Source organism: Gopherus flavomarginatus, chromosome 6, assembly GCF_025201925.1.
Source record: "Gopherus flavomarginatus isolate rGopFla2 chromosome 6, rGopFla2.mat.asm, whole genome shotgun sequence".
Lineage (NCBI taxonomy): Eukaryota > Metazoa > Chordata > Testudines > Testudinidae > Gopherus > Gopherus flavomarginatus.
The window spans coordinates 61,432,779-61,455,025 of record NC_066622.1 but is presented as its reverse complement, the minus strand read 5'-3'; the positions used below and the strand labels follow the sequence as shown (position 1 = coordinate 61,455,025).

General features: G+C 58.0%; 1 protein-coding gene across 1 annotated transcript in view; it reads left to right on the top strand.

Moving 5' to 3' along the window:
- The window catches only part of LOC127054176 (zinc finger protein 850-like), a gene marked incomplete at both ends in the record, with an annotated part of 1,166,641 nt that overhangs the window by 83,692 nt on the left and 1,060,702 nt on the right, over positions 1 to 22,247 (top strand). The window contains 1 exon segment of the mRNA XM_050960160.1: positions 15,492 to 15,502. Coding sequence (XP_050816117.1) covers positions 15,492 to 15,502 — 11 coding nt within the window.

Genomic DNA, 22,247 nt, shown 5'->3' with positions numbered 1-22,247 from the left:
TGTCTCATTAGCGCTTTGCAATACTCTAGTACACTTTCATCACAGAGGTGCAAATTTTGGGTGTTAGGGGGCAGAGGCGGGGATACTGGCATCCTCATTGGTCTAGCCATGAGAATCTCATGAGGAGACAATCCATGCTTACGCATGGGAGTGTTTCTCATTTGCATTAATGCCAGAGGGAGTGCATCTGGCCACTTGAGGCCTGTTTCCGCACACAGTTTTGCTAACTTGTTTTTCAGATCCCCATTTTTCCGTTCCACTGCTCCCGCGCTCTGAGGATGGTGAGCGCAGTGTAAACGTTGGTCTACATGAAGGGCCCTACAGATTTGCTGAGTGATTTGACCTGTGAAATGGGTTCCTCTGTCACTGTTAATTGAGATGGGAATACCAAAACGAGGAATAAATTCCTTGAGCAACTTTTTTGCTACAGTAGTTGAGTCTGCCTTAGCACATGGGTAAGCTTCCACCCACCCAGAATACATGCATACGCACACAAGCACGTATTCATACGAACAACACTTAGGCATATTTATGAAGTCTATTTGGATGTTTACAAACGGTCCCCAGGGTGGCGGGTGTGCTGCCTGGGTGGTTCGAACCGGTCACCCACTGTTATATGCCATACAGATAGGGCATGTTTGGCAGTATTGCTGGGCAAGGCTCGTAAACTTTGGAGCATACCAGTGCTTAGATACAGAAGCAATCATTCCCTCCTTGCCTACATGGGCTAACCCGTGGGCTAGCCTGGCAAGCTGTGGGAGTAGAGCCAAGGGTGCTACCAGGCGGCCGTCTGGGGCATACCACAAGGCATCCTCTGGATGTTTGGAACATCCGGACTGTCTCCAGCAATCTTTCTCATCCTCTGATGCTGACTCCTGTATGAGTGTTAGATCCTGTAAGGAGTCAACTGAAGGGACGGGCTGGGACATGTAAAGAGCAGATAGTTCGATAGGAGCCGGAGACCCGGAAAGGGCCGCTCGCCTGGCGGAGGCGTCCGCCAGTGCATTTCCTCGAGTAACATCATCATGGGGTTTTTTATGGGCGGCACATTTAACTACAGCAATAGCAGAAGGCAACTGCAAAGCAGATAAAAGAGCATTGACATATGGGCCGTGGCTAATAGGGGCTCCGGTAGAAGTAAGAAATCCCCTATATTTCCACAGTTGCCCATAATCATGTACTACTCCGAAAGCATATCTAGAATCAGTGTAAATAGTAACAGACACTCCGGTTGCCAAGCAACAGGCTCGAGTAAGGGCAAACAGTTCAGCAACTTGAGCTGATTTTACTGATGGGAGGGAGAATGCTTCTATAACACTTTGTTGATCGCGTACAGCATAGCCTGCTACCAGTTGTCCTTCCGCATTTCTTAAGCAGGAGCCATCCACATAATAAATCAATTCTGGGTTTTGCAGGGGAATATCCTGCAGATCAGGTCTGGGAGCAGATAATTCAGCAGTTACAGATAAGCAATCATGGGGTTCCCCATCGGTTGCCGTGGGGAGAAGAGAAGCAGGATTTAGTACTGGGCACCTAGCCAAAGTAACATTTGCAGCATTTAAAAGAAGCATTTCATACTTGGTGAGTCTGGAATTTGAAAGATGCTGTGTTTTGCCTTTAGTTAAGAGAGCGGTGACAGCATGAGGAACTGCAACAGTTAACGGACTGTCAAGAACTAGGGAGGCGGAGGCTTCAACTAGTATTGCAGCTGCGGCAACAGACCGGAGGCAGGGGGGTAACCCGGCTGCTACCGGGTCTAATGAGGAACTAAAGTAAGCTATGGGTCTGTGTTTTTCTTCGTGAGTTTGAGTGAGAACACCCTGGGCTGAGCCTTCTCTTTTATGACAGAAAAGAGTAAATGGTTTTTTATAATCAGGTAAACCGAGAGCAGGGGCTTTAGTTAAAGCAATTTTGATTTGTTGAAACGCTTTTTCTGCTTCCGTGGGCCAGGGAATAGGGTCAGAGATTTTATTGAGAGTTAAATCTTGTAAGGGCCGTACAAGAGACGCATAACCCAGAATCCATTGCCTACAGTAGCCTGCCATTTTCAAGAATCCCCTAAGCTGCTTTTTTGTAATTGGCCTGGGGATCTTTTGAATTGCCTGCACCCGCGAAGGAGACAAAGTGCGTTTTCCTGCAGAAATATTATGACCTAGATAATGCACTACAGGGAGACAGAGTTGTAATTTTTCTTTTGAAGCCTTATGACCCTTTTGAGCTAAGGCTTGTAACAAAACCAATGTATTCGCTTTTGAAGCTTTCAAAGAGTTAGAAGCAAGCAACAAATTATTTACATACTGAACTAGGACAGACCCATTTGGAAAAGAGATATTATTCAGATCTTTTTTTTAAGATTTGAGAGAAGATAGTAGGGGACTCAGTATAACCTTGGGGTAGTTTGGTCCAAGTATACTGAGCTTCCTGATAAGTAAACGCAAAAAGAAACTGGCTATCCACATGAATAGGAATAGAAAAGAAAGCAGAGCACAAATCTATTACAGAAAAGTACTGAGCAGTGGGAGGTATACAAGAGAGAATAGTAGCAGGATTTGGAACCACCGGGAAAGTTGGGAGGACAGCAGCATTAATAGCACGTAAATCCTGTACAAATCGCCAGGTATTTTTCCCGGGTTTTCGGACAGGTAGAATGGGAGTATTACATTCACTCACTGTCGGAACTATGACTCCCTGTTTAAGCAGAGCAGAAAGAACCGGACGAATTCCCTCCTCAGCTTGCTGAGAGAGGGGGTATTGCCGGACTCTAGGAAGAGGTTTGCTTGGATTGAGACGAATTTTGACAGGTTGAGCAGAACAAATGCGTCCTACTTGGTTGGCATGCTTAGCCCACAGTGAAGGGGGTACCCTTGCCAGTAGTTCCTGTTGCAACAAGGAAGGACTGGGGTCGGGTTCCCGATCTGGGGCTGGATCAATTTGGAGTAGACCTAAAACCTCATTATGAGCCGGGTCAGGGACCTCTAGAAAGACCCCGTCTGGAGAGCAAAAGATAGTGCAATGAAGTTTGCACAACAGATCCTTTCCTAAAAGGTTTACAGGGGAGCACGGACTGAGGAGGAAAGCATGATCAGCAGAAAGGGGACCGATGGATATAGATAGGGGAGATGACACAGGATGGGGAATAGGGGTATTTCCCACCCCCACAGCAGTTACGACCTCAGCAGAAAGAGGTACAGTAGAGAAATCTTGTGCTCTTAAGGTGGACCTAGAAGCTCCTGTATCAACCAAGCAAGGGGTAGGGACACCATTTATTAGACAAGAAACAGTTGGACCAGTTTGGTCCACATGAACAAGGGGGGCGACGACGATGTTATTAGTCTCCTGGCTTTCCTAGTAGTTAAGAGCTGGGGCTGGTGGAGCAGGAAAGGGCAATCCCTCCTGCCTTGGAAACTGTCTAGGAGGTCGCGTAGGGCAATCCTTAATAAGGTGTCCCTCCTTTTTACAATACCTACACTGGTTTTTTCCTAATTGGGGACAATCGCGTCTCCAATGTCCTTCTTGCCCACATGAGAAGCAGGCTGTGGAGCTAAGATTAGTCAGGGGGTTACTTCCAGCAAAGGGTTGATTTTTAGTCACAGCCTGTTTCGTTCTTCGCCTGGGCCCTTTGCCTGCAGAGTTTTGCATGCTTTGGATCTGTAAAGCCATAAGCTTAGATTCTGTTTCGTCTTTCTTTCTTTCTAACTGTCTGTGAAAATGCTGTGCTGCTGCCAGAATTTCTTCCAGATTTTTACCTTCCCAGTCCACTAAGTTAACCTTTAACTGCTCTCCTACCTTTGGCAAGAGTCCCTGCACGAAGGCCGCCACTATAGCTTGTGTGGCTGTTTGTTCTGCATTAGTAATCCCCGAATGTCTTTCAAACACTTGCTTTATACGTTCCATATAATCAGCCGGATTTTCTCCCTTACTTTGTTTACAGGCATTTATTTTGGTCCAGTCCGTTTTTCTTGGACATACATTAAGAACCTCATTAATTAGGTTGGTCCTTCTTTGGATATAGTCAGCTTCTGACATCCGGTCAACATCAGCTGGCCAGTTTGCCCTGGCATATAGGCGGGTAAGGGTTTCTTTGGGCACTATAGCTGATAACAGCTGGTGCATATTGGCATGTGAGGGGTTATAGCACTTAGCTATCATTTCCAATTGCTCTTGAAATTTAACGGGATCTTCCCTGATTTTTGGAAATTTTTCAATAAGGTTGTAAAGATCACCTGGTGACCAGGGAGCATGCACTGTCATTACCCCTCCTGTGCCCGAGGGCAACTGCCGGAGGGGAAAACTGGTAACGGGTTTAGGCGGCGGGTCGGGGATTTTCTCAGCTTTACGCAGAAACTCCCTACGGCGGGTATGAAAAGCCACTGCATCAGGGTCGTCGGAGACCGGAGAGCGGCGAAGATTTAGAAGGGAGTCATATTTTGGTGACATTATGAGTTCTTTCATTTCGGCTATAGTGCCTGACAGCCATCGTAGCCGCGAATTTGGAGATATTTTTTCCCAATTAACTTCCCTGCTTTCCCAGTCTATATTTTCTTTACATGATAGTTGTTGCCAATCGTTTATATATTTTTCTCCCACTATCACTACGGCTAGAGCTTCTCTTAAGTCGTCAGACGTATCAGACCGGGGCGTAGACCCACTTGAAGGGGTCTTGGGAGGCGTCTGCCTACCAGAACCCGACGGAGAGGAAGAGGTGTCCGGACGGTCATCTCGGTTATCCTCCGTCTCACTTCTGTCCCCAGATCCGGCCCCAACCCCTGCCCGGTCACCCGGACTATATGCAGGAGGGTTATTAGGGGCGGGTACAGGATTATTGGGCCACGGTCTGTAGTCTAAAAACAGATCAATCAGCTCATCAGAGGGGGGTGAAGGATAGATTCTTTTCGGGGCAGTCGGTTGTGGGCGTGTTTGGGACGGGCAAAGAGGGACTATACCTGAAGAAGGAAGATTTGGCAAATCTTGAGCACTATTTAATTTTTCCTGTGCCTCTTTAAGTTGGGTTTTTAGTTTTTCTTGGGTGTCTTTCAATCCCCTAACTTGAGATTCCTGACGTCTCTTACCCATTTCATCGTGCCACTCAAAATAAGCATCAAACTGTCCCTGTCCCACAGAGTTAGCAACAAGGGCACCCCTGAGGTGCACAATCCTATCAAGGTCAAAACTGCCTTCCACAGGGAATTGCAGTTTTGGATCATCTCTAGTATACCAATTCCATTTTTGCAAGTATTTACATGTCGACGGGCCACGGTGTACATACATATAAGCAGCAGGAGTGCCTTTTGGGGGGATTGGAATCCCTTTAGATTGGCTGGACCCCATTTTCACTTCAGCCCTCTTTCACACAAGCCACTCACACAGGGGAACGCTAATCAGGATTACCACGGTTCTAACACCGATGGCGTCTATGCCTGCCCTGGGCAGGGGAAATGGGAGTAGTCTTTCACTGGCTGGAAGCAGGTACCTACAAGGAAGGAGGTAGAGGATGGGACGGGCTTCCTTCCTGAGAACCCGCGGTCCCCGCACGCCCGTCGTCAGCCCAGAGCACCAGCCTTAAGCCAACGATGCTTCTGAAGCTACAGACTTAGCGGTACGGTTTTCCTAGGGACTTCCCTCCTCTCCGAGAAGGGAAGGGAGCTTACAGCTCCAATGGGCAGAAAAGGGACTCTGCGGTCCTGAAAGGACAGTGCTCGAGGAGCAGTCACAGAGTCATAGGTCGTGGAAGGGAAGGGAAAAGGGACGGGGAAACACACAAGCACCCAACAGGCTAGCCACTTACCAAGGCCTGCCAGCTGGGAAGCTTTATACAAACACTTCACACACAGAAGCTCAGCTGTGGGGCTTGCTTTCGAGACACTCCCGGTCACAAGCTTTCGCTTCGCAGGAGGTTTGGGGCGTCTTCCCACAGCTGCATTCACACTGGCCGCTTGGCCCTCACACACACAGACATAGGCACTTCCTTGACACAGTCGTCAAGGCGAAACCAAGAACATTAAACCCGGATCCCCATCAGACCTGGTAGGAAGGGGACCCCTGATCCACGCCCGGATCAGGACTCTCCGGACCAAAAGGAGCGTGGTCCGTGGGTTATCGGCGGTACCTTTGAAACCTCGGGAGCGGAGCCTCTAGAAAGGCTCTGAAACCTCAGAATCTCGGAAACCTTAGAAAAAGGGCATCTGGTCTGTCTGATGGCTAAAAGTTCGAACCCAGCTTGTGACTTACCCAGACCGGAGCCTACAGACCAGTCCTCTGCCAAACCCCATAGAGATTTCAAAAGGTCTCTTACCTTTTAATTTGGGCCCGGGGGTTGGAAGGGGACTGCCTGCGGTCCTCTGATCCAGGAGAAGCCCTCTTGTGGGTTCCCGGCCAACGCACCAAATTGTCGTGGAAAAGGACCACCACTCAGTTGAGTTGATCAGACAGCCTGAGGCTCCTTTATTGATTAATCAGAGAATACAAGCATATATGCAGGGAGAGACGACTGGAAGAGTCGCTCTACCTTACAGCAGTGGTACCTGGGTTTATATAGCCAAAAACCGCACATTACCATATGAACTCATGCATCCGAAGATACCATATTTGGTTAATACAATGACACCATTTACTAAAAATATATAGAGAATGAGCTAATTTGCAAGCTTGCTCTTAGCAACTTCCTCTTTTTACGGGTTGTTGTTATTTTTCTTTATCAAGCCCTTCCTGCGGGATTAGGGCGCTGCCTTCTCTCCCTAGTTCTGCGAGACCACTGGGGAGCGGCCCTTCCTTCGGGATTAGGGTGCTGCCTTCTCTCCCTAACTCTGCCAGACAACTTGGGAGTGGCCCTTTCTGGGGGATTAGGGCGCTGCCTTCTCTCCCTAGCTCTGCGAGACCACTGGGTAGCAGAACTTCCTGCCGGATTAGGTCACCGCCTCCTCTCCCTAGCTCTGCGACACCACTGTGGAGCGGCCCTTCCTGCGTGATTAGTGCGCTGCCTCCTCTCCCTAGCTCTGCGAGACCACTTGGGAGCGGCCCTTCCTGCGGGATTAGGGCGCTGCCTTCTCTCCCTAGCTCTGTGAAACCACTGGGGAGTGGCCCTTTCTGGGGGATTAGGGCGCTGTCTTCTCTCCCTAGCTCTGCGAGACCACTGGGGAGCGGCCCTTCCTGCGGGATTAGGGCGCTGCCTTCTCTCCCTAGCTCTGCGAGACCACTGGGTAGCAGCCCTTCCTGCAGGATTAGGGCGTTTCCATCTCTCCCTAGCTCTGTGAGGCCACTGGGAAGCGGACCTTCCTGCGCGGGCGGAGCGCTGGCTTCCATCCCCAGATTTCCCACGGGCCTGGGGAGCAGCACTTCCTGCGGGATTATGGCGCTGCCTTCTCTCCCTTCGTCTGCGAGACCACTGGTTAGCAGCCCTTCCTGCGGGATTAGGGCGCAGCTTCCTCTCCCTAGCTCTGCGAGACCACTGGGGAGCGGCCGTTCCTTCGGAATTAGGGCGCTGCCTTCTCTCCCTATCTCTGCGAGACCACTGGGGAGCGGCCCTTCCTGCGGGATTAGGGCACTGCCTTTTCTCCCGAGCTCTGCGAGACAAATGGGGAGCTGCCTTTCCTGCGGGATTAGGGCGCTGCCTCCTCTCCCTAGTTCTGCGAGACCACTGGGGAGCGGCCCTTCCTTCGGGATTGGGGCGCTGCCTTCTCTCCCTAGCTCTGCCAGACAACTGGGGAGTGGCCCTTTCTGGGGGATTAGGGTGCTGCCTTCTCTCCCTAGCTCTGCGAGACCACTGGGGAGCGGCCCTTCCTGCGGGATTAGGGCGCTGCCTCCTCTCCCTAGCTCTGTGAGACCACTGAGTAGCAGAACTTCCTGCGGGATTAGGTCACCGCCTCCTCTCCCTAGCTCTGCGAGACCACTGGGGAGCGGCCCTTCCTGCGGGATTAGGGCGCTGCCTCCTCTCCCTAGTTCTGCGAGACCACTGGGGAGCGGCCCTTCCTTCGGGATTGGGGCGCTGCCTTCTCTCCCTAGCTCTGCCAGACAACTGGGGAGTGGCCCTTTCTGGGGGATTAGGGCGCTACCTTCTCTCCCTATCTCTGCGAGACCACTGGGGAGAACCCCATTATGCGGGATTTGGGCGCTGCCTTCTCTCCCTAGCTCTGCGAGACAACTGGGGAGCAGCCCTTCCTGCGGGATTAGGGCGCTGCTTCCTCTCCCCGGCTCTGCGAGACCACTGAGGAGTGGAGCTTAATGCAGAATAAGGGCGCTGCCTTCTCTCCCTACCTCTGCGAGACCACTGGGTTGCGACCCTTCCTGGGGGATAAGGGCGCTGCCTTCTCTACCTAGCTCTGTGAGACCTCTGGGGAGCGGCCCTTTCTGCGGGATAAGGGCGCTGCCTAAACTCCCTAGCTCTGCGAGACCACTGGAGAGCGGCCCTTCCTGCGGGATTAGGGCGCCGCCGTCTCTCCCCAGCTCTGCAAGACCAGTGGTGATCGGCCGTTCCTGCGGGATTAGGGCGCTAGCTTCCTTCCCCAGATCTGCCAGGGGCCTGGGGAGCTGCCCTGGCTGCGGGATTAGGGCGCTGCCTTCTCTCCATAGCTCTGCGAGACCACTGTGGAGCGGCCCTTCCTGTGGGATTAGGGCGCTACCTTCTCTCCCTAGCTCTGGAATTCCACTGAGGAGCGGCTCTTCCTGCGGGATTAGGGCGCTGCCTTCTCTCCCTAGCTCTGCGAGACCACTTGGGAGCGGCCCTTCCTGCGGGATTAGGGCACTGCATTCTTTCCCTAGCTCTGCGAGACCACTGGGGAGCGGGCCTTCCTGCGGGATTAGGGCGCTGCCTTCACTCCATAGCAATGCGAGACCACTGGGGAGCAGCCCTTCCTATGGGATTAGGGCGCCGACTTCTCTCCCTAGCTCTGCGAGACCACTGGGGAGCGGCCCTTCCTGCAGGATTAGGGCGCCGCCTTCTCTCCCTAGCTCTGCTAGACCACAAGGGAGCGGCCCTTCCTTCGGGATAAGGGACGGCCTTCTCTCCCTAGCTCAGCGAGACCACTGGGGAGTGGCCGATCCTGCGGGATTAAGGCGCCGCCATCTCTCCCTAGCTCTGTGAGACCACTGGGAAGTGGCCCTTCCTGCTGGATTAGGGCGCTGCTTCCTCTCCCTACCTCTGCGAGACCACTGGGTTGCGACCCTTCCTGGGGGATTAGGGCGCTGCCTTCTCTACCTAGCTCTGTGAGACCTCTGGGGAGCGGCCCTTTCTGTGGGATAAGGGCGCTGCCTAGTCTCCCTAGCTCTGCGACACCACTGGAGAGCGGCCCTTCCTGCGGGATTAGGGCGCCGCCGTCTCTCCCCAGCTCTGCAAGACCAGTGGTGAACGGCCGTTCCTGCGGGATTAGGGCGCTAGCTTCCTTCCCCAGATCTGCCAGGGGCCTGGGGAGCTGCCCTGCCTGCGGGATTAGGGAGCTGCATTCTCTCCCTAGCTCTGCGAGACCACTGGGGATCTGCCCTTCCTGCGGGATTAGGGTGCTGCCTTCTCTCCCTAGCTCTGCGAGACCACTGGGGAGCGGCCCTTCCTGTGGGAATAGGGAGCCGCCTTCTCTCCCTAGCTCTGCGAGACCACTGGGGAACTGCCCTTCTTGCAGGATTAGGGAACCGCCTTCTATCCCTAGCTCTGCGAAAGCACTGGGAAGTGGCCGTTCCTGCGGAATAAGGGGCCGCCTTCTCTCCGTAGCTCTGCGTGACCACTGGGGATCATCCCTTCCTGTGGGATTATGGTTCCGCCATCTCTTCCTAGCTCTGCGAGACCACTGGGGAGCGGCCCTTCCTGCGGGATTAGGATGCTGCCTTCTCTCCCAAGCTCTGCGAGACCACTGGGGAGCTGCCCTTCCTGCTGGTTTAGGGCGCTGCCTTCTCTCCCTAGCTCTGCGAGACCACTGGGAAACGGCCCTTCCTGTGGGAATAGGGCGCCGCCTTCTCTCCCTAGCTCTGGAGACCACTGGGGAGCGGCCATTCCTGCAGGATTAGGACTCTGCCTTCTCTCCCTAGCTCTGCGAGACCACTGGGGAGCGGCCCTTCCTGCGGGATTAGGACGCTGCCTTCTCTCCCAAGCTCTGCGAGACCACTGGGGAGCTGCCCTTCCTGCTGGTTTAGGGCGCTGCCTTCTCTCCCTAGCTCTGCGAGACCACTGGGAAACGGCCCTTCCTGTGGGAATAGGGCGCCGCCTTCTCACCCTAGCTCTGCGAAACCACTGGGGAACGGCCCTTCCTTCAGAATTCGGGCGCAGCCTTCTCTCCCTTGTTCTGCGAGACCACTGGGGAGCGGACATTCCTGCTGGAGCGGGGCGCTGGCTTCCCTCCCCAGCTTTGATAGGGGCCTGGGAAGCAGCCCTTCCTGTAGGACTAGGGCGCTGCCTTCACTCCATAGCAATGCGAGACCACTGGGGAGCAGCCCTTCCTGCGGGATTAGGGCGCTGAATTCTCTCCATAGCTCTGCGAGACCACTGGGGAGCGGCCCTTCCTGTGGGATTAGGGCGCTGCCTTCTTTCCATAGCTCTGCGTGACCACTGGGGCTCGGCCCTTTCTGCGGAATTAGGGCGCTGAATTCTCTCCTTAAATCTGCGAGACTACTGGGGAGCGGCCCTCCCTGCGAGATGATGGCGCTGCCTTCTCTCCCTACCTCTTCGATTCCACTGGGGAGCGGTCCTTCCTGCGGGATTAAGACGCTGCTTTCTCTCCAAAGATCTGGGAGACCACTTGGGTGCGGCCCTTCCTGCGGGATTAGGGCGCTGCCTTCTCTCCCTAGCTCAGCCAGGGGCCTGGGGAGCAGCTGTTCCTGCGGGATTAGGGTGCTGCCTCCTCTCCCCAACTCTGCGAGACCAGTGGAGAGCGGCCCTTCCAGCGGGATTAGGACGCTGTCTCCTCTCCCGAGCTCTGCGAGACCACTGGGGAGCGACCCTTCCTGCGGGATTAGGGCCCTTCCTCCTATCCCCAGCTCTGCGAGACCACTGGGGAGCGGCCCTTAATCCAGGATTAGGGCGCTGCCTCCTCTTCCCAGCTCTGCGAAACCACTGGGGAGCGGCCCTTCTTGCAGGATTAGGTCGCAGCCTTCTCTGCCTAGCTCTGCGAGACCACTGCTTAGCTGCTCTTCCTGGAGGATTAGGGCGCAGCCTTCTCTCCCTAGCTCTTCGAGACTACTGTGGAGCGGTCTTTCCTGCGGGATTTGGGTGCCGCCTTCTATCCCTAGCTCTGCGAGACCACTGGGGAGCGGCCCTTCCTGCGGGATAAGGGCGCTGCCTTCTCTCCGTACCACTGCGAGACCACTGGGGAGCGGCCCTTCCTGCGGGATTAGGGCGCTGGCTTCCCTCCCCAGATCTGCCAGGGGCCTGGGGAGCAGCCCTTCCTGCGGGATTAGGGCGCTGCCTTCTCTCCCTAGCTCTGCGAGACCACTGGGGAGCGGCCCTTCCTGCGGGATTAAGGCGCTTCCTTCTCTCCCTAGGTCTGCAAAACTACTGGGGATCAGCCCTTAATGCGGGATTAGGGTGCCGCCTTCTCTCCCTAGCTCTGCGATACAACTGAGAAGCGGCCGTTCCTGCGGGATTAGAGCGCCGACTTCTCTCCCTAGCTCTGCGAGACCACTGGGGAGCGGCCCTTCCTGCAGGATTAGGGTGCCGCCTTCTCTCCCTAGCTCTGCGAGACCACAAGGAAGCGACCCTTCCTTTGGGATAAGGGACGGCCTTCTCTCCCTAGCTCTGCGAGACCACTGGGAAGTGGCCGATCCAGCGGGTTTAAGGTGCCGCCATCTCTCCCTAGCTCTGTGAGACCACTGGGGAGTGGCCCTTCCTGCTGGATTAGAGCCCTGCTTCCTCTCCCCGGCTCTGAGAGACCACTGGGGAGCGGCCCTTCCTGCGGGATTAGGGCGCCGCCTTCTCCTGCTAGCTCTGCGAGACCACTTTGGAGCGGCCATTCCTGCGGGATTAGGGCGCCGCCGTCTCTCCCTAGCTCTGCAAGACCAGTGGTGATCGGCCGTTCCTGCTGGATTAGGGCGCTGGCTTCCTTCTGCAGATCTGCCAGGGGCCTGGGGAGCAGCCCTGCCTGCGGGATTAGGGAGCTGCCTTCTCTCCCTAGCTCTGCCAGACTACTGGTGTGCAACCCTTCCTGCAGGATTAGGGTGCTGCCTTCTCTCCCTAGCTCTGCAAGAACACTTGGGAGCGGCCCTTCCTGCGGGATTAGGACGCTGCCTTCTCTCCCTACCTCTTTGAGACCACTGGGTTGCGGCCCTTCCTGGGGGATTAGGGCGCTGATTCTCTCCCTAGCTCTGCGAAACCACTGGGGAGCAGCCCTTATTGCGGGATTAGGGCGCCGCCTTCTCTCCCTAGCTCTGCGAGACCACTGGGTAATGCCCTTCCTGCTGGATTAGGGCGCTGCCTTCTCTCCCTAGCTCTGCGAGACCACTGGGGAACGGCCCTTCCTGTGGGAATAGGACGCTTCCTTCTCTCCCTACCTCTGCGAGACCACTGGGTTGCGGCCCTTCCTGGGGGATTAGGGCGCTGATTCTCTCCCTAGCTCTGGAGACCACTGGGGAGCGGCCCTTCCTGCGGGATTAGGGCACCGCCTTCTCTCCCTAGCTCTGCGAGACCACTGGGGAGCGGCCCTTCCTGCGGGATTAGGGCACCGCCTTCTCTCCCTAGCTCTGCGAGACCACTGGGGAGCGGCCATTCCTGAAGGATTAGGACGCTGTCTTCTCTCCCTAGCTCTGCGAGACCACTGGGGAGCTGCCCTTCCTGCTGGATTAGGGTGCTGCCTTCTCTCCCTAGCTCTGCGAGACCACTGGGGAACGGCCCTTCCTGTGGGAATAGGGCGCTGTCTTCTCTCCCTACCTCTGCGAGACCACTGGCTTGCAGCCCTTCCTGGGGGATTAGGGCCCTTCCTCCTATCCCCAGCTCTGCGAGACCACTGGGGAGCGGCCCTTCCTGCAGGATTAGGTCGCAGCCTTCTCTGCCTAGCTCTGCGAGACCACTGCTTAGCTGCTCTTCCTGGGGGATTGGGGCGCTGCCTTCTCTCCCTAGCTCTTCGAGACCACTGGGGAGCGGTCTTTCCTGCGGGATTTGGGTGCCGCCTTCTATCCCTAGCTCTACGAGACCACTGGGGAGTGAACCTTCCTGCGGGATTAGGGCGCTATCTGTTATCCCCGGCTCTGAGAGACCACTGGGGAGCGGCCCTTCCTGCGGGATAAGGGCGCTGCCTTCTCTCCGTACCACAGCGAGACCACTCGGGAGCGGCCCTTCCTGTGGGATTAGGGCGCTGGCTTCCCTACCCAGATCTGCCAGGGGCATGGGGAGCAGCCCTTCCTGCGGGATTAGGGCGCTACCTTCTCTCCCTAGGTCTGCAAAACTACTGGAGATCGGCCCTTAATGCGGGATTAGGGCGCCGCCATCTCTCCCTAGCTCTACGAGACCACTGGGAAGCGGCCGTTCCTGCAGGATTAAGATGCCGCCTTCTCTCCCTAGGTCTGCGAGACCACAAGGAAGCGACCCTTCCTTTGGGATAAGGGACGGCCTTCTCTCCCTAGCTCTGCGAGACCACTGGGGAGTGGCCGATCCAGCGGGTTTAAGGTGCCGCCATCTCTCCCTAGCTCTGTGAGACCACTGGGGAGTGGCCCTTCCTGCTGGATTACAGCGCTGCTTCCTCTCCCCGGCTCTGAGAGACCACTGGGGAGCGGCCCTTCCTGCGGGATTAGGACGCTGCCTTCTCTCCCTAGCTCTGCGAGACCACTGGGGAACGGCCCTTTCTGTGGGAATAGGGCGGTGCCTTCTCTCCCTACCTCTTTGAGACCACTGGGTTGCGGCCCTTCCTGGGGGATAAGGGCGCTGATTCTCTCCCTAGCTCTGCGAGACCACTGGGGAGCGGCCCTTCCTGCTGGATTAGGGTGCTGCCTTCTCTCCCTACCTGTGCGAGACCACTGGGTTGCGGCCCTTCCTGTGGGATTAGGGCGCTTATTCTCTAACTACCTCTGCGAGACCACTGGGGAGCGGCCCTTCCTGCGGGATTAGGGCGCCGCCTTCTCTCCCTAGGTCTGCGAGACCACTGGGGAGCGGCCATTCCTGAAGGATTAGGACGCTGTCTTCTCTCCCTAGCTCTGCGAGACCACTGGGGAGCTGCCCTTCCTGCTGGATTAGGGCGCTGCCTTCTCTCCCTAGCTCTGCGAGACCACTGGGGAACGGCCCTTCCTGGGGGATTAGGGCGCTGATTCTCTCCCTAGCTCTGGAGACCACTGGGGAGCGGCCCTTCCTGCGGGATTCGGGTGCCGCCTTCTCTCCCTAGCTCTGTGAGACCACTGGGGAACAGCCCATCCTGTGGGATTAGGGCGCTGCCTCCTCTCTCTAGACCTGCAAGTCCACTGGGGAGCGGCCATTCCTCCGGGATTAGGGCGCTGCCTCCTCTCCCTTGCTCTGCGAGACCGCTAGGGAGCGGCCCTTACTGCGGGATTAGGGCGCTGCCTCCTCTCCCTAGCTCTGCGAGACCACTGGGGAGCTGCCCTTCCTGCGGGATTAGGGCGCTGCCTTCTCTCCCTAGCTCTGCTAGATCACTGTGGAGCGGCCCTTACTGCGGGATTAGGGCTCTGTCTTCTCTCCCTAGCTCTTCCAGGGGCCTGGGGAGCAGCCGTTCCTGCGGGATTAGGGCTCTGAATTATCTCCATAGCTCTGCGAGACCACTGGGGAGCGTCCCTTCCTGCGGGATTAGGGCACTGCCTTCGCTCCCTAGCTCTGCCAGGGGCCTGGGGAGCAGACGTTCCTGTGGGATTAGGGCACTGCCTTCTCTCCCTAGGTCTGCGAGACCACTGGGGAGCTGCCCATCAAGCAGGAATAGGGCACTGCATTCTCTCCCTAGCTCTGCGAGACCACAGCGGAGCGGCCCTTCCTGCGGGGGCGGGGCGCTGGTTTCCCTCCCCAGCGCTGCGAGGGGCCTGGGGAGCAGCCCTTCCTGCGGGATTACGGCGCTGCCTCCTCTCCCAAGGTCTGCGAGACCACTGGGGAGCGGCCCTTCCTGCGGGATTAGGACGCCGCCTTCTTTCCCTAGCTCTGCGGAACCACTGGGGAGCGCCCCGTCCTGCGGCATTAGGGCGCCGCCTCCTCTCCCTAGCTCTACGAGACCACTGCGGAGCGGCCCTTCCTGTTGGATGAGGGCATTGCCTTCTCTCCCTAGCTCTGCGAGAGCACTGGGGAGCAGCCCTTCCTGCAGGATTAGGGCGCTGCCTCCTCTCCCTAGCTCTGCAAGACAACTGGGAAGCGGCCCTTCCTGCGTGGGCGGGGAGCTGGCATCCCTCCCAAGCTCTGGGAAGAGAGCAGGTAGTGGAGGTTCGAGCGGGGTAGGGACACTAGCTTCACTCCCCAGCTTTGGATGGGGACTGGTTATTGGCGGTTCGAGTGAGGGCGGGGCGCTGGCTTCCTTCCGCAGCTCTGAAAGGTGCCTGAGGAGTAGCGGTTCGAGCCAGGTTGGGGCGTTGCCTTCCCTCCCCAGCTGTGGGAGGGGCCTGCGGAGTGGCGGTTCGAGTAAGGGTGGAGCACTCGCTTCCTTCCCCAACTCTGAGAGGCCCATGGGGAGTGGCGGTTCTAGTGGGGGCGGGGCGCTGGAAGGGCAGCTCCCCAGTAGTCTCGCAGAGCTAGGGAGAGAAGGCAGTGCCCTAATCACGCAGGAACGGCCACTCCCCAGTGGTCTCGCAGAGCTAGGGAGAGAAGGCAGCGCCTTAAACCAGCAGGAAGGGCCGCTCCCCAGTGGTCTCAAAGAGCTAGGGAGAGGAGGCAGCGCCCCAATCCCGCAGGAAGGGCCGCTCCCCAGTGGTCTCGCAAAGTTACGGAGAGGAGTCAGCGCCCCAATCCCGCAGGAAGGGCCGCTCCCCAGTGGTCTCGCAAAGTTACGGAGAGGAGTCAGCGCCCCAATCCCGCAGGAAGGGCCGCTCCCCAGTGGACTCGCAGAGCTAGAGAGAGGAGGCAGCGCCCTAATCCCGCAGGAAAAGCCACTCCCCAGTGCTCTCGCAGAGCTCTTGAGGGAAGCCAGCGCTCCGCCCCCGCAGGAAGGGCCGCTCTACAGTTGTCTCGCAGAGCTAAGGAGAGAAGGCGGCGCCCTAATCCCGCAGGAAGGGCCGCTCCCCAGTGGTCTCGCAGAGCTAGGGAGACAAGGCAGCGCCTTAAACCAACAGGAAGGGCCGCTCTCCAGTGGTCTCGAAGAGCTAGGGAGAGGAGGAAGCGCCCCAATCCCGCAGGAAGGGCCGCTCCCCAGTGGTCTCGCAGAGCTAGGGAGAGAAGGCAGCACCCTAATCCCACAGGAAAGGACACTCCACAGTGGCCTCGCAGAGCTAGGGAGAGAAGGCAGCACCCTAATCCCGCAGGAACGGCCGCTCCCCAGTGGTCTCGCAGAGCTAGAGAGAGAAGGCAGCACCCTAATCTCGCAGGAAAGGCCGCTCCACAGTGGTCTTGCAGAGCTAGGGAGAGAAGGCAGCACCCTAATTCCGCAGGAACGTCCGCTCCCCATTGGTTTCGCAGAGCTGGGGAGGGATGCCAGTGCCCCACCCCCGCAGGAAGGGCCACTCCCCAGTGGTCTCACAGAGCAAGGGAGAATAGGCAGCGCCCTAATCCCGCAGGAAGAGCAACTCCCCAGTGGTCTCGCAGAGCTAGGGAGAGAAGACAGAGCCCTAATCCAGCAGGAAGGGCCGCTCCCCAGTGGTATCGCAGAGCTTGGGAGAAAAGGCGGTGCCCTAATCCCTCAGGAACGGCCGCTCCCCCGTGGTCTCGCAGAGTTAGGGAGAGAAGACAGAGCCCTAATCCAGCAGATAGGGCCGCTCCCCAGTGGTCTCGCAGAGGTAGGGAGAGAAGGCAGCGCCCTAATCCCGGAGAGAGGACTGCTCCACAGTGCTCTCGCAGAGCTAGGGAGAGAAGGCAGTGCCCTAATCCCGCAGGAAGGGCTGCTCCCCAGTGGTATCGCAGAGCTTGGGAGAAAAGGCGGTGCCCTAATCCCTCAGGAACGGCCGCTCCCCCGTGGTCTCGCAGAGTTAGGGAGAGAAGACAGAGCCCTAATCCATCAGGAAGGGCCGCTCCCCAGTGGTCTCGCAGAGCGAGGGAGAGAAGGCAGCGCCCAAATCCCGCAGGGAGGGCTGCTCCCCAGTGGTCTCACAGACCTAGGCAGAGAAGCAGGCGCAGTAATCCCGCAGGAAAGGCCGATTCCCAATGGTCTCGCAGAGCTTGGGAGAGGAGGAAGCGCCCTAATCCCGCAGGAAGAGCTGTTCTAGAGGGGTCTTGCAGAGCTAGGGAGTGGAGGCAGCGCCCTAATCCCCCAGGAAGGGCTGTTCTCAAGTGGTCTCGCAGAACTTGGGAGAGAAGGCAGCGTCCTAATCCCACAGTAACGGCCGCTCCCCAGTGGTCTCACAGAGCTAGGCAGAGAAGGCAGCGCCCTAATCCCGCAGGATGGGCTGCTAACCAGTGGTCTCGCAGAGCTAGGGAGAGAAGGCAGCGCCCTAATCTCGCAGCAAGGGCTCCTCCCCAGTGGTCTCGCAGAACTAGGGATAGGAGGCAGCACCCTAATCCCGCAGGAAGGGCTGTTCTCAAGTGGTCTCGCAGAACTTGGGAGAGAAGGCAGCGCCCTAATCCCACAGTAACGGCCGCTCCCCAGTGGTCTCACAGAGCTAGGCAGAGAAGGCAGCACCCTAATCCCACAGTAACGGCCGCTCCCCAGTGGTCTCACAGAGCTAGGCAGAGAAGGCAGCGCCCTAATCCCGCAGGAAGGGCTGCTCCCCAGTGGTCTTGCAGAGCAAGGGAGAGAAGGCAGCACCCTAATCCCGCAGGAACAGCGGCTCGCCAGTGGTCTCGCAGAGCTAGGGAGAGAAGGCAGCACCCTAATCCCATAGGAAAGGCCGCTCCACAGTGGTCTCGCAGGGCTAGGGAGAGGAGGTAGCGCCCTAATTCCGCAGAAATGGCCTCTCCCCAGTGCTCTCGCAGAGCTAGGGAGAAAAGGCAGCACCCTAATCCCGCAGGAACGTCCGCTCCCCAGTGGTCTCGCAGAGCTGGGGATGGATGCCGGTGCCCCACCCCCGCAGGAAGGGCCACTCCCCAGTGGTCTCACAGAGCTAGGGTGAGAAGGCAGCGCCCTAATCCCGCAGGAAGAGCAACTCCCCAGTGCTCTTGCAGAGCTAGACAGACAAGGCAGCGCCCTAATCCTGCAGGAAGGGCTGCTCCCCAGTCGTCTCGCAGAGCCAGTGAGAGAAGACAGCGCTCTAATCCCGCAGAAAGAACCGCTCCCCAGTGGTCTCACAGACCTAGGGAGAGAAGGCAGCACCCTAATCCCGCAGGAAGTGCTGCTCCCCAGTCGTCTCGCTGAGCTAGGGAGAGAAGACAGCGCCCTTATCCCGGAGGAAGGGCCGCTCCTCAGTGGTCTCGAAGAGCTAGGGATAGAAGGCAGCGCCCTAATCCCACAGGAACGGCCGCTCCCCAGTGGTCTCGCAGAGTTAGGGAGAGGACGCACCGCCCTAATCCCGCTGGAAGGGCAGCTCCCTAGTGGTCTTGCAGAGCAAGGGAGAGAGGGCAGCGCCCTAATCCCGCAGGAAGGGCCACTCACCAGTGGACTTCAAGTGCTAGGGAGAGAAGGCGGAGCACTAATCCCGCAGGAAAGGTCGATCCCCAATAGTCTCGAAGAGCTAGGGAGAGAAGGAAGCACACAAAGATCGCAGGAAGGGCCGCTCCCCAGTGGACTCGCAGTGCTAGGGAGAGAAGGCAGCGCCCTAATCCTGCCGGAAGGGCTGCTCCCCAGTGGTCTCACAGAGCTAGGCAGAGAAGGCAGGGCCCTAATGCCGCAGGATGGGCTGCTCCCCAGTCGTCTCGTAGAGCTAGGGAGACAAGATGTCGCCCTAATCCCGCAGGAAGCGCCGCTCCCCAGTGGTCTCGCAGAGCTAGGGAGAGAAGGCAGCACCCTAATCTCGCAGGAAGGGCTGCTCCCCAGTGGACTCGCAGTGCTAGGGAGAGAAGGCAGTGCCCTAATCCTGCAGGAAGGGCTGCTCCCCAGTGGTCTCGCAGAGCTATTGAGAGAAGGCGACGCACTAATCCCGCAGGAAAGGCCGATCCCCAATCGTCTCGCAGAGCTAGGGAGAGGAGGCAGCGCCCTAATCCCGCAGGAAGGGATGCTCCCTAGTGGTCTCGCAGAGCTATTGAGAGAAGGCAGCGCACTAATCCAGCAGGAAGGACCGTTCCCCAGTGGTCTCACAGAGCTACGGAGAGGAGGTAGTGCCCTAATCCCGCAGGAATGGCCACTCCTCAGTGGTCTCGCAGAGCTAGGGAGAGAAGGCAGCGCACTAATCCCGCAGGAAAGGCCGATCCCCAATGGTTTCGCAGAGCTAGGGACAGGAGGCAGCGCCCTAATCCTGCAGGAAGGGACGCTCCTCAGTTGTCTCGCAGAGCTAGGGATAGTAGGAAGCGCCCTAATCCCGCAGGAAGGGACGCTCCCCAGTGGTCTCGGAGAGCTAGGGAGTGAATCCAGCGCCCTAATCCCGCAGGAACGGCCATTCCCCAGTGGTCTGGCAGAGCTGGGGAGGGATGCCAGTGCCCCACCACCGCAGGAAGGGCCGCTATACAGTGGTCTCACAGAGCTAGGGAGAGAAGACAGTGCACTAATCCCGCAGGAAGAGCAACTCCCTAGTGGTCTCGCAGAGCTAGACAGAGAAGGCAGCGCCCTAATCCCATAGGAAGGGCTGCTCCCCAGTGGTCTCGCTGAGCTAGGGAGAGGAGGCAGCGCCCTAATCCCGCAGGAAGGGATGCTCCCTAGTGGTCTCGCAGAGCTATTGAGAGAAGGCAGCGCACTAATCCAGCAGGAAGGACCGTTCCCCAGTGGTCTCACAGAGCTACGGAGAGGAGGTAGTGCCCTAATCCCGCAGGAATGGCCACTCCTCAGTGGTCTCGCAGAGCTAGGGAGAGAAGGCAGCGCACTAATCCCGCAGGAAAGGCCGATCCCCAATGGTTTCGCAGAGCTAGGGACAGGAGGCAGCGCCCTAATCCTGCAGGAAGGGACGCTCCTCAGTTGTCTCGCAGAGCTAGGGATAGTAGGAAGCGCCCTAATCCCGCAGGAAGGGACGCTCCCAAGTGGTCTCGGAGAGCTAGGGAGTGAATCCAGCGCCCTAATCCCGCAGGAACGGCCATTCCCCAGTGGTCTGGCAGAGCTGGGGAGGGATGCCAGTGCCCCACCACCGCAGGAAGGGCCGCTATACAGTGGTCTCACAGAGCTAGGGAGAGAAGACAGTGCACTAATCCCGCAGGAAGAGCAACTCCCTAGTGGTCTCGCAGAGCTAGACAGAGAAGGCAGCGCCCTAATCCCATAGGAAGGGCTGCTCCCCAGTGGTCTCGCTGAGCTAGGGAGAGGAGGCAGCGCCCTAATCCCGCAGGAAGGGCTGCTCCCCAGTGGTCTCGCAGAGCTAGGGAGAGAAGGCAGCGCCCTAATCCCGCATGAACAGGTGCTCCTCAGTGGTCTCGCAGAGCTAGGGAGAGAAGGCAGCGCCCTAATCCCGCATGAACAGCCGCTCCTCAGTGGTCTCGCAGAGCTAGGGAGAGAAAGCAGCGCCCTAATCCCGCAGGAAGGGCTGCGCCCCAGTTTTCTCGCAGAGCTAGGGAGAAAAGGCAGTGCCCTAATCAAGCAGGAACGGCCTCTCCCAAGTGGTCTCGCAGAGCTAGGGAGAGGAGGCACCGTAATTATCCAGCAGGAAGTGTTGCTCCCCAGTGGTCTCGCAGAGCTAGGGAGAGAGGGCGGCGCACTAATCTCGCACTAAAGGCCAATCCCCAATGGTTTCGCAGAGCTATGGAGAGGAGGTAGCGCCCTAATCCCGCAGAATGGGCTGCTCCCCAGTCGTCTCGCAGATCTAGGGAGAGAAGGCAGCGCCCTAATCCCTCAGGAAGGGCTGCTCTTCAGTGGTCTCGCAGAGCTAGGGAGAGGAGGCAGCGCCCTAATACCGAGGAAGGGCTGTTCCCCAGTGGTCTCGCAGAGATAGGGAGAGAAGGCAGCGCCCTAATAATGCAGGGAGGACTGCTCCACAGTGGTATTGCAGAGCTAGGGAGAGAAGGCAGCGCCTAATCCAGCAGGAAGGGCCGCTCCCCAGTGATATCGCAGAGCTAGGAGGAGAACGCAGTGCCCTAATCCCGCAGGAAAGGTCGCTCCCCACTGGTCTCGCAGAGCAAGGGAGAGGAGGCAGAACCCTAATCCCGCAGGAAGAACCACTCCCCAGTGGTCTCGCAGAGCTAGGGAAAGGAGGCAGCGCACTAATCCCGCAGGAAGGGCCGCTCCTAAGTGGTTTCGCAGAGCTACGGAGTGAAGGAAGTGCCCTAATTCTGCAGGAAGGGCCGCTCCTAAGTGGTTTCGCAGAGATAGGGAGAAAAGGCAGCGCCCTAATCCCGCAGGAAGAGCTGATCCCCAGGCCCCTGGCAGAGCTGGGGATGGAAGCCAGCGCCCCGCCGCCCCAGGACCGGATGCTCCCCAGTGGTTTCGCAGAGCTAGGGAGAGAAGGCAGCGCCCTAATCCCACAGGAACTGCCGCTCCCCAGTTGTCTCGCAGAGCTTGGAGGGGAGACAGCACCCCGCCCCCGCAGGAAGGGCCGCTCCCCAGTGGTCTCGTAGAGCTAGGGAGAGAAGGCAGCGCCCTATTCCGGCAGGAAGGGCCGCAACCCACTGGTCTCGCAGAGCTAAGGAGAGAAGGCAGCGCCCTAATCCCGCAGGAAGAGCCGCTCCCCGGTGGTCTCGCAGAGCTAGGGAGAGAAGGCAGCGACCAAATCCTGCAGGAAGGGCTGCTCCCGAGTGGTCTCACAGAGTTGGGAGAGAAGGCAGCGCCATAATCCCGCAGGAAGGGCCGCTTCCCTGGGGTCTCGCAGAGCTAGGGAGAGGATGTAGCGCCCTAATCCCGCAGGAAGGGCTGCACACCAGTTTACTCTCAGAGCTAGCGAGAGAAGGCACCACCCTACTCCCGCAGGTACGGCCGCTCCCCAGTGGTCTCGCAGAGCTAGGGAGAGAAGGCAGCGCAATAATCCCGCAGGAAGAGATGATCTCCAGGCCTCTGGCAGAGCTGGGGAGGGAAGCCAGCACCCCGCCCCCGCAGGAATGGCCGCTCCCCAGTTGTCTCGCAGAGCTAGGGAGAGAAGACAGCGCCCTAGTCCCGCAGGAACGGCCGCTCCCCAGTGGTTTGGCAAAGCTACGGAGAGAATGCAGTGCCCTAATCCCGCAGGAGGGGCCGGTCACCAGTGGTCTCGCAGAGCTAGGGAGAGGA